The sequence below is a fragment of the Cebus imitator genome, unplaced genomic scaffold, assembly GCF_001604975.1.
Source record: "Cebus imitator isolate Cc_AM_T3 unplaced genomic scaffold, Cebus_imitator-1.0 Scaffold148, whole genome shotgun sequence".
NCBI classification, from domain to species: domain Eukaryota; kingdom Metazoa; phylum Chordata; class Mammalia; order Primates; family Cebidae; genus Cebus; species Cebus imitator.
Genome location: NW_016107463.1, coordinates 789,045 through 800,903, shown reverse-complemented (window position 1 = coordinate 800,903; position 11,859 = coordinate 789,045). Strand labels below are relative to the sequence as shown.

Sequence of the window (11,859 nt, the reverse complement as noted above, 5' to 3'; positions counted from 1 at the left end):
AAGCACCACCATGCCCGGCTGATTTTTTGTATTTTTTAGTAGAGACGGGGTTTCACCGTGTTGACCAGGATGGTCTCGATATCTTGACCTCGTGATCCACCCGCCTCGGCCTCCCAAAGTGCTGGGATTACAGGCTTGAGCCACCGCGCCCGGCGGTGAAGTTTCATTAAAAATAAAAACTCTTGGGATTTTTAAATTGTAATTTTAATTTTTGGGACGAAGTTTCACTTTCGATGCCCAGGTTGGAGTGCGATGGCACCATCTTGGCTCACTGCAACCTCTGCCTCCCGGGTTCAAGTGATTCTCCTGCCTCAGTCTCCTAAGTAGCTGGGACTACAGGCACGTGCCACCACACCCAGCTAGTTTTTTTTGTATTTTTAGTAGAGATGGGGTTTCACCATATTAGCCAGGATGGTCTCGATCTCCTGACCTTGTGATCGGCCTGCCTCAGCCTCCCAAAGTGCTGGGATTACAGACGTGAGCCACTGCGCCCAGCCAACTCTTGGGATTTTGATGGGAATTGCATTCAATCTATAAATCAATATTAGAATACTTGATAATATTGAGCCTTGCAAGGAAGCAGCTTAATGTACTCAAATTTTATTTTTCTCATGCAGATTAGCCAACTAATAAAATTTTGGTGATTAAAAGGGTTAACTGTTTTATTGCTATAGCTCACTGTCTAAGGATTACTCTACTAATTGGGGTTTATTATATCCTGTCTAAAAAGTACTTCTGTTTGACTCCAGGAAGTAGTCATTTCTTCAAATCAGCACATTTAAAAACTTATTAAATAAGTACATGTTTTTAAACTTACGGCAAGAATAAATAAGACCACCTCTGCAGTTAAAATAAGCGATGTCACTTACGTGGCCCTGTGTTAACTGAGTGAGCTGAGCCATGGTGAGCTTCACTTGCCCTTGTTGCGGGCGAGGGGGCTGTGAGGTTGAAGACTGTATATTTGAAGTGGATGTTCCTGGAGTTAAGCTTTTCTGCCCAGGTGTTGAGGGAACCGTGTTAGGGGCAGAGATTGCAGTGGAGACAGGCTGCCCCCTGATGATTTGAGTCATTACTTGCTGAGGAGCACCTATACAAAACAGCAAAACATTATGAATGTTTATACATCCTTGGTATTATTTTGAATTGAAATAATTCCGTTTTCAAAAAAACACTGAAATGTTGAGAGCCCAAGGATACATTCAGATGTATGTCCACACCCAGGGATCCTGCCTGGTTGGCAGTGAGTCTGTTTTCACTGCCAACCATTATCCAGTCTCTGTTGTCTATAGGAGAATGGAAAAAACCAATTAAAACTCTTCCTATAAATCTAAAACCAAAAAGATACTAGGAAAGACAAAAAAGAGTATGTAAAATACGTCATTTATAAGGCTGCCTTTTCTTAGGAATCTAACATTAAAAATAAGGTGCCATAATGATAAAAATAAATAAATAAAAAGATGCTAATACAATAAAAACTTAATTCAGAGGAATTTTAAACAAAATATAAAGAATCTGGAATATTCTGGGTCAATTGCATTAATAATAAGTTTCTCTTACAGCTATTTGATAGACAGCTTGGGAGAACCATGGGGGCAAGGACCACTATATCCTCAATACTAGGGCAGAGTGCTCAAATAATGCTTACATAGTAATTGTTCAATAAATGTCAACTGAATGAATGAAGTTTAACTGAAATGGCTCTATGGTCTTCCAAAAAGCCCTTTTTAGTTTAACTTGCTGAAACTATAATAGGCAAGTGGAATTTTCCCCCATGTAGAACAGTTGCTAACAGCAATTTTCTGATAGCTAATTTGACATTTACAGTCTCATTACTAACTAGTGAATAACATCAAATTTCTCAAGCTTTTAATATTTAGTTCCTGCCTTTTTTTCATCTGTGAATATATGTATATTTCTTTGTGGTTTTCTTATGGCTGAATGATATTTCTTATTACTGCCCATGTATAAAATGAAATCCATTTTGACATTCAGAATACTTCCCCCACACCTTTTTGTTGTTGTTGTTAAACTTAACACCATAGTAAAATCCCTGGTTATATAATTTTGTGTGCTTCTGATTATTTTTTTCTTTTTTTTTTTAAACAGAGTTTCGCTCTCATTGCCCAGGGTGGAGTGCAATGGCATGATCTCGACTCATCACAACCTCCGCCTCCCGTGTTCAAGCGATTCTCCTGCCTTAGCCTCCCGAGATAAATCTGGTTTGAATCCCAGATAAACAGCTTGAGAAATTATTCAACATTCTGAGTTTCAATTTTCTCATCTGTAAAATGGGGATAGTATTAATATCTACTGTATATGAAGATTAAATGAATGTTTATGTATAAAACACATATACCCTGCCACAGAGTCAATGATGAATATATGACAGTTGCTATTTTAGAGTATTACTACTAAGAATTAATTCGTTTAAGGTCGACTTTCGTTAAAGTACATTAAATGAGTGCTGCACAGCTAGGCGGCAGGGTTGGGCAGTTCATCACACAAACCCTATCCTCACAGGGTCGTCAAGACTCCAGGGAAGAAATGTAGCAAAACCCTGGAGATGGAGTGGTTTGGAAACTACAGATTCACTTATGCATGTCAGACAAACACATAATTACAGCTACATAGGGCATTATGCAACAAGGGCTCTGTGTTTCCATAGTAATACCAGCATTTACAGTTTATCTGGCAATTTTCCAAAACTGTCAGTTTTCTAAGCATATAGAAAACATTCATCACCTATAAATTTCAGTTTCTCCTCTGTATCAGCTCTTTCTTTCCTTGTAGCTACCTGCCTCACTGACAGCTACAAGTTTTAAACATAATAAATCTTAAATCTTATCAATTGTTCATGCAGCATTAACTGATATAATCCATTTTCCTTTCTTTTCTCAGGTAAATGCTACTCAGGCAAGCCGACTGCCTTAAAAACAAACAAAAAAACAAACAAAAAAACCAAAAAAAAACTATGCTATACTTCATTAGAATTGGTGCTCAATTTGTAAAACAAGAAAGATTTTATCCATCTTTCCCCTTATGCCCTCGAACCATGTTTTATAATAAGAAAATTATTTCCTACCCATTTCCAAGAACTTTACCTGTAAAACCATGAAGTCTGCAATTCTTTGCTGTAGGTAACATTACATTAACTTTTCAAATTTCTTCTGTTGATATGTCATTGAGACATTCAATTTATTAGCACAGTATTTAATTATGTCTTGCTATTCAAATAGATTTATGTCCTAAGTACAGATAGTGAGACTTCTGAAAGTCTTACTACAAGGATACCTATACCCAATTCTTTCTTTTTTTTTTTTTTTTCCAGACAGAGTCTTGCTCTTGTTTTATATATGTTTCTTTTGAAACATGTTATATATATGTAGTACAGTGGTGTGATCTCGGCTCACTGCAACCTCCGCCTCCAGGGTTCAAGCAGTTCTCCCTAACTCAACTTCTCAAGTAGCTAGGATTATAGGCACCTGCCACCATGCCCAGCTAATTTTTGTATTTTTAGTAGAGACAGGGTTTTATCATGTTGGCCAGGCTGGTCTTGAACTCTTGACCTCAGGTGATCTCCAATTCTCTTTTGAGTTAAAAAAGCTCACTTTATTTTTATTTTACTTTTTTTTATTCCTAATTCTCTTAACAAGCATATTCTTCCCTTTTCCCTAGATTAGATTAGCAAAATAATGGTCTAATTTTTTTTTGTCTTTTCTGTCTGTTTTGTAATTATTATTACTTGTGCTTTCATTTCCTCCCTCATTTTCTTTCCTTTTTTCTTTTTTTGAGACAGGCCTTACTCTGTCACCCAGGCTGGAGGTACAGTGTCAAGATTGTGGCTCACTGCAGCCTTGAGCTCATGGGCCCATGTAATTCTCCTGCCTCAGCCTCCCAAGTGGCTGAAACCACAGGCATGTGCCACCAAGCTTGGCTAACTTAAAAACTTTTTTTGTGGAAACTGGGGTCTCACTACACTGCCCACGCTGGTCTAGAACTCCTAGGTTCAGATCTGACTGCCTTGGTTTCACAAAGTGCTGGGATTATAGGTGTGAGCCACTGTACCTGGCCTTGGTTTCTTTTGAAACTTGCTTTATTTATATTTCTAACTTCTGATTAAGAATAGGGGTATTTTTGGTCTGCTTTATTAACTCATTTATTTCAACTGCCTAGAGTAGGTGTTCAAATATGTACTGAATAAACTGAATCATCTCTAAGTTTAACTGTAGCATCATGGCTTAAGGTTGCTATTTGAGAATTGCTTTGTAATTACATACTTGATGTTTCTTTAACTTAAAAGTTACTTAGAACATACTTATATACTTCTAAACAAGTTAAGGTTATTAGTATAATGTCTTTTTTTTTTTTTAGAGACAGAGTTTCACTCTTGTCACCCAGGCTGGAGTGCAATGGCCCAGTCTTGGCTCACTACTACCCCCGCCTCCTGAGGTTGCAGTGATTCTCCTGCCTTAGCCTCCTGAGTAGCTGGGATTACAAGCGCCTGCCACCATGCCCGGCTAATTTTTGTATTTTTAGTAAAGATGGGGTTTCACCATGTTGGCTAGTCTGGTCTTGAACTCCTGACCTCAGGTGATGCGTCCATCTTGGCTCTGCAAAGTGCTGGGATTATAGGCATGAGCCACAACACCCGGCCAGGTCTTTTTATTTTTTTTCCCTAATACATCTTGTTATAGCATAATATTGTATCTTAATATTAATTTCTAGCTTTACTGTAAGAATGTGGCCTATACACATTTTACTTTTTGGAATTTATCAAGGTTTTATCTATGACCCAAGGACTACTTTTCCACCAAAAAGCCTATAAATATTTTTTGACTTTTATCTTTTATTTGAGATGCAGTTTCACTCTTGCTGCCCATGATGGAGTGCAATGGCATGGTCACTACAACCTCTGACTCCCAGGTTCAAGCAATTCTTCTGCCTCAGTCTCCCAAGTAGCCGGGATTAAAGGCACCCGCCACCATGCCTGGCTAATTTTGGTATTTTTTGTAGAGGCGGGGTCTCACCACCATGTTAGCTAGGCTGGTCTCAAACTCTGGACCTCAGGTGATCCACTCATATTGGCCTCCCAAAGTGCTGGGATTACTGGTGTGAGCCACTGCACCCAGCTTAAGCCTATATAATTTTTTTTTTTTTTTTTTTTTTGAGATGGAGTCACTCTGTCACCCAGGATGGAGTGCAGTGGTGTGATCTCGGCTCACTGCAACCTCCACCTCCCGGGTTCACATAGATTCTCCTGCCTCAGTCTCCCAAGTAGGTGGGATTACAGGTGTGTACCACCACACCCAGCTGATTTTTTTGGTATTTTTAGTAGAGACAGTTTCACCATGTTGGCCAAGCTGGTCTGGAACTCCTGACCTCAGGTGATCCACCCACCTTGGCCTCCCAAAGTGCTGGGATTACAGGGCGTGAGCCACCACACCCGGCCAAACCTATAAATATTTTAAATAAGTATGTATTTGTGAAGGTACAAAAACCTCTGCCTCCTGGGTTCAAGCAATTCTTCCACCTCAGCCTCCCAAGTAGCTGGGATTATAGGTGGATGAGCCACTATGCCCAGCTAATTTTTAAATATTTTTAGTAGAGATGGCATTTTGCCATGTTTGCCAAGCTGGTCTTGAACTCCTGTTCTGCCTTATGATATGCCTGCCTTGGCCTCCCAAAGTGCTGGGATTACAGTGGAAAGCCACCTCGCCTGGCCAGTCTTCAACTTTTAAAATGGTAGTTTTAATCTAGTCACATTAAGAGTAATAAATGAATGTCTGGCATGGCATTTGTAATTTTGTTTTATGTTTCTTTGCTGTCTCCTTGCTTTTCTGTCATTTGCTATACAGACTGTTTACTTCAACTATATATTTTATTTATTAGTGGTTTCTCTAAGATTTTTAATAACCTTACTTCAACCTATTTTTCTTTTACTGGCAATGTCAAAATGAAATAATATCAATGAATACATCTCACAATAGACTTGAAATTTAGTATGCTTTAAAGTACTAATTCAAATGGTATTTTCTAGTATGTAGCGCCAAATACAGGGAATTACATATTTCCTAGACGCTGTTTAGATGTAAAATGATAATGTTGGATGGATAAATACCTGGCTGTACCATCACAGGTGTTCGAATAATTGCCTTTCCTAGTGTTGACTGTTGGAGTGGTGTTCTAATCACGGTCATACCAGGGCGAATCTGTGGCCCTGTGATTACCTATAAATGATGCAAAAGACAATGAATTAAAATGTTTTAAAAAGACTAATGTATAATGGACATAGAATACAAGATCTTTAAATAATCTATATTAATAAAAATATCTACAGAAATGACAGAAGCTCTTGAACATTACATTTTAAATTATATTAAACATCAGAATAAAGATGGAATTTTGAGGAAAGAAAACTTAATTCAAATGCTATTATACAAAATTCCCTGCCACTGATAACAAGAACAGCCTATGGACTAAAAGGAAAAAGCAAGTGCCTATGAGGCTCTGCTCTGTAACTAGTGCTCACAGGAAAATGTGGAGTCCCACTTTCTGCAAGCTCCGGATTATACATCATAACCCACAGAATGTAACAGGAAGATCAGAAATCAAATGTTCTTTCATAGTTTTAAAAAACTTATTTATTTTAAGGAATTTTTCTCTTTTTTTTTCGAGTCTGGTTTTTTTTGACTCAGAGTTTCATTCTTGTTGCCCAGGCTGGAGTGCAAAGGCGTGACCACGCCTCACCGCAACCTCTGACTCCCGGGCTTAAGTGATTCTGCCTCAGCCTCCCCAGTAGGTGGGATTACAGGGATGCGTCACCATGCCAGGTTAATTTTGTATTTTTAGTAGAGATGGAGTTTCTCCATGTTGGGCTGGTCTTAAACTCCCGACCACAGATGATCCACCTGCCTTGGCCTCCCAAAGTGCTGGGATTATAGGCATGAGCCACCCTGCCTGGCATAGATTACTTTTTAATTTTTTTTTTTTTGAGACAGAGTTTCACTCATGTTACCCAGGCTGGAGTGCAATGGTGCGATCTCGGCTCACTGCAACCTCCGCCTCCTGGGTTCAGGCAATTCTCCTGCCTCAGCCTCCTGAGTAGCTGGGATTACAGGCACGCACCACCATGCCCANGCCTCAGCCTCCTGAGTAGCTGGGATTACAGGCACGCACCACCATGCCCAGCTAATTTTTTGTATTTTTAGTAGAGACGGGGTTTCACCATGTTGACCAGGATGGTCTCTATCTCTTGACCTCGTGATCCACCCGCCTCAGCCTCCCAAAGTGCTGGGATTACAGGCTTGAGCCACCGCGCCCGGCTACTTTTTGATTTTTATTTTGAGACAAAGTCTGTCTCTATTGCCCAGGTAGAATGTGGTGGCATAATCTCAGCTCAATGCAACCTTTGCCTCCCAGGCCCAAGCCATCTTAAGCCTCTTGAGTAGTTGGGAGTGCAGGTGAGTACCACCATGACTGGCTAATTTCTGTATTTTTTTTGTAGAGATGGCGTTTTGCCATGTTGCCCAGGCTAGTCTCGAACTCCTCAGCTCAAGTGATCTACCTGCTTTGGCCTCCCAAAATGCTGGGATTACAGGTGTGAGTCACCGAGCCTGGCCCAACACTTTTTTTTTTTTTTTTTTTTCTGAGATGGAGTCTCGGTCTGTTGCCCAGGCTGGAGTACAATGGAGCAATCTTGGCTCACCAGCACCTTCGACTCCCAGGTTCAAGTGATTTTCCCGCTTCAGCCTTAGGAGGCTGAGGTGGCAGTGAGGCATGATTGCACCCTTGTACTTCAGCTTGGGCAACAGGAATTGCACCCGCCACCACACCTGTATCATTTTTTGCATTTTTAGTTGTGACAGGGCTTCACTGTGTTGGCCAGGATGATCTCACTCTCCTGCCTTCATGATGTGACCACCTCAGCCTCCCAAAGTGCTGGGATTATAGGCATGAGCCACCAAGCCCAGCCCTGGCCCAACATTTTAAATTCTATTTCTTAGCTAGCCTGCATAGCACACTTCCTTGGGTAGTCTAGTGCTGTCCATTGTTTTACGCCAAGAAATTTTTTATATAAGATCATAGAAAGCAATTATTCTTCATAAACCATACTAATGTATCATTAAATATTAAGAATTAATGCTTCATGGATAATTTTCACTTATCAGAAATATAACAGATTTTTTTCCAAATCAGTACTCTGTCACAGATTCAGTAACAGGCAAAGGAAACTGAGTTGGATTAATCTTGGATGAAGCCATCCTAAAAACAATGTAATGTGCTCAATACATCAAATCAAAATAAGTCTGTAAGAATTCTCACCTGTGAATTGCTTGTGGTTCCTCCAGAGCCTGAAGTATTGGGCCTAATTGTGACGGTTGCAGTTCTGGGCTGGAATGAAGTAAAGGTTTGCTGACTGGTACCTGTACTTGATGGAATGATACCCAGGACTTTCTGCTGTACTTGAACAACGCCTTAAAAAAAGATGAAGCCATAATTAAAGACTGTCACTTTAATGGAAAGCATTACATGTTGGTCGGTTGCTGAGGAGAAACTACGTGTGGCAGGGTTTTATAGTGGGCTACATAAAATGTGAGATCCGAGGACTGAAATCAGTGAAAAGGAGATGAAAAATAATGGCAACAGTATGATCTGGCAAATGTGAATTAAAACTCTTCACATTTCCCTTACCTCCTTGTGTTGCTGGCACATTTACAGCGACAATCTTGCTGTTTGCAGGAAGTGGCAGTTTGGTAATTACTTTTCCTGCCATAGTGACTGGACTGCCTGTAATTTGGAACGTCTGACCTGTGCTGGCAATGGTTGTAGCAGATGTGGCAGCTGTGCTGGTGGCTAATGGGGTATAAGACATTTAATAAGCTTTAGATTTAAAATAACCAGCAACTTAGTGACTTCTAGGAAAGGGCACCAATGCATGAAATGTGGCTCATTTTGTATCTTTAATAAAAACATTCTGCTCCACTCAAAGTGAACTATGTAAATGTTGAAAGTGAAATAATGTAAGAGATGAGTTTGCTAATGTAATATTATGAACATTATCTGCAACAAACCGTTACAGCTTGTTTGCTTAATCAGCTGCAAAAGAAAAACAATCTTCTAAAAAAAAATGTTTCATTTCAGTAGCTAAAGGGTTCAAAATTCTTTTTCCTGATGGAAGTAAACTTTTACTTGATCATAATTGTATACCTGAATTGGACTGGCCTTGCTTAACCCATGTAGCAAAGGTTTGATGAAAGTTCTTGTTTTGTTGGAATGTTACTGTAGCTGGAGATCCAACTTTAGTAGTTAGTACCATTTTGGTTCCAGTTGTAACTGAGCCACTTATGGGGGCCACCATAACTTTCTGTGCAGGAGAGATGGTACTGGTTGTACTGTTTGTTGGGGAAGTAGTGGAAGTTGCAATCACTGTTGGCTTCTGCTGCTCCAATCGTTTCTAAAAAAGTGAGGGAGAGGAAACATGAATTGAAATAGTTCTAAATAAAACAACACCATTCTATAAGAAGTCTGTCCACAATTTCTCTCACTTTAAGAAACTACACTACATTTCGGAAATATTTTACTTCCAAAAAGAATGTACGCCCATATAAATTTACCTGAATTTATGGCTGGCCGCAGTGGCTCATGCCTGTACTTCTACCACTCTGGGAGGCTGAGGTGGGAGGATCACCTGAGGTCAGGAGTTGGAGACCAGGCTGGCCAACATGGTGAAACCCCACCTCTACTAAAAATACAAAAATTAGCCGAGTGTGGTAGCTCATGCCTGTAATCCTAACTACTTGGGAGGCTGAGGCAGAAGAACTGCTTGAACCTGGGTGGCAGAGGTTGCAGTGAGCCCAGATCATGCCACTGCACTCCAGGCTGGATGACAGAGAAACTCCATCTTAAAAAAAAAAAAAAAAAAAAAAATTCACCTGACTTTAATTTCTTGATGAAGGCCATATACATATGTATTTTAATTCCTCCAAGATACCTATCTATGAAAACATTTTCATGTCTCTATATCACATATATTACATTAAAAGTACTAAGTTGTACATGGCAGAATATTTAAAATGATTAACTTTTTCTGGCTTGAACAAATATTCAAGGTTTCAGGCTGAAAACAACAGAGATATGGATAATCTTACTGGAGACAGGAACACCATGCTGCTCAGTGTTGAGATTCAGAGCTGAGAAAAATGGAGCTGCAAAAGGTTTCTATTTTACTGTAACGTAATCTTAATTTTTCCAACTATAAAAAGCAGGTCAATAGTTAATAACACTATTATTAAAGTTAACAAACCCGCAATCAAGAAAGCTGAAAATTATAAAATAATTTTCCTAGACTTCCCATATAATTCATTCAAATATTTTTACAGAAAAATATACTATACAGAGTAGCATATGATTTTTTTTTTTTTTTTTTTTTTTAAGAGATGGGGTTTCACCATGTTGGCCAGGATGGTCTCGACCTCTTGACCTTGTGATCCGCTTGGCCTCCCAAAGTGCTGGGATTACAGGCGTGAGCCACCACGCCCTGCATGATCTTTAAAACTAGAAAGTTATTAAAGATACTCTGTATATTCTTTATCATAGATTGCTAAACGTTTCTAACAAGTTATCAACAGTGGTGTGATAAGTAACAGTATAACCTTACACATGTAAAAACAACAGGTGAAATTTATTGCAAACCTGGTAGCAGATGCTTTACCTTCATTATCCTATAAGCTGAGGAAACGGAGGCTCAGAGAGGTTGTGTAACTGGCCCAAGGCCACAGAGCTAGTTAACAGACATGCTGGGATGTCTACTGAGATCAAATTCCAATGCTGCACTATCTCCTGTCTTTGCAAACTGCTCACCTATGACAGCACATTCAATTTTTCTAGGACTACTTTTGTACCTACCCTATATACCTGAATATAATATAAAGTACTTGACATAATTCCTCATTCCTCAGAAGAAAAAGAGGTTAGTTTTCAACACTTAGAGGTATCACCTGATTAAATCAGTTAAAATTAAAAAAAAAAGACGGAGGCAAAGGTGGGCGTTGTAGTATGTCTGTAACTCCAGCTACTTAGGAGGCTAAGGCAGGAGGTCACCTTAAGCCCGGGATTTCAAAGTTGCAAGGAGCTATGATGGTACCATTACACTCTAGCCTCAGCAACAGAGCAAGACTCCGTCTCAAAAAAAAAGAGGCAAAGAAACAGAACAGATATTTAGTAGTTATTTGCTGGAGGATATGACTTCAAAGTTGAAGTGCTATCTTTGTAAATAAGCATTTTATTTTATTTTTTGAAACAAGAGTTTCACTCTTGTTGCCTGGGCTGGAGTGCAATGGCACAATCTTGATTCACCGCAACCTCCACCTCCAGGTTAAAGCAATTCTTCTACCTCAGCCTCCTAAGCAGCTGGGATTATAGGCATGCGACACCACACCTGGCTAATTTTTGTATTTTTAGTAGAGACGGGGTCTCACCATGTTGGCCAGGCTGGTCTCAAACTTCTGACCTCAGGTGATCCAACCACCTCAGCCTCCCAAAGTGCTGGGACTACAGGCGTGAGCTACCACATCCAGCCCTAAGCATTTTAAATAAATTTTTAAAAGTAATATATTAGGGCTAAACGCAGTGGTGCTTGCCTGTAATCCCAGAATTTCCGGAGGCCTAGGTGCACAGACTGCTTGAGCTCAGGAGTTCACTAGGCTGGGGAATATGGCAAAACTCCCATCTCTACAAAAAATACAAAAATTAGCTGGGCATGGTGGTGCGTGCCTGAAGTCCCAGTTATTGGGAAGCTGAGGTGGGTGAATTGCTTGAGCCCAGGAGATTGAGAATGCAGTGAGCCATGATTATGCCACT

General features: G+C 39.8%; 1 protein-coding gene across 1 annotated transcript in view; it reads right to left on the bottom strand.

The window, feature by feature from the left end:
- BPTF (bromodomain PHD finger transcription factor) overlaps nt 1-11,859 on the bottom strand; it is a 137,107-nt gene that overhangs the window by 22,091 nt on the left and 103,157 nt on the right. The window contains exons 18-22 of the mRNA XM_017542842.2: nt 9,208-9,454; nt 8,692-8,853; nt 8,323-8,474; nt 6,119-6,227; nt 870-1,087 (exon numbers count right to left, since the gene is read on the bottom strand). Of these exons, the coding sequence (XP_017398331.1) occupies nt 870-1,087; nt 6,119-6,227; nt 8,323-8,474; nt 8,692-8,853; nt 9,208-9,454 (888 nt within the window). The remainder of the gene's footprint in view (nt 1-869; nt 1,088-6,118; nt 6,228-8,322; nt 8,475-8,691; nt 8,854-9,207; nt 9,455-11,859) is intronic.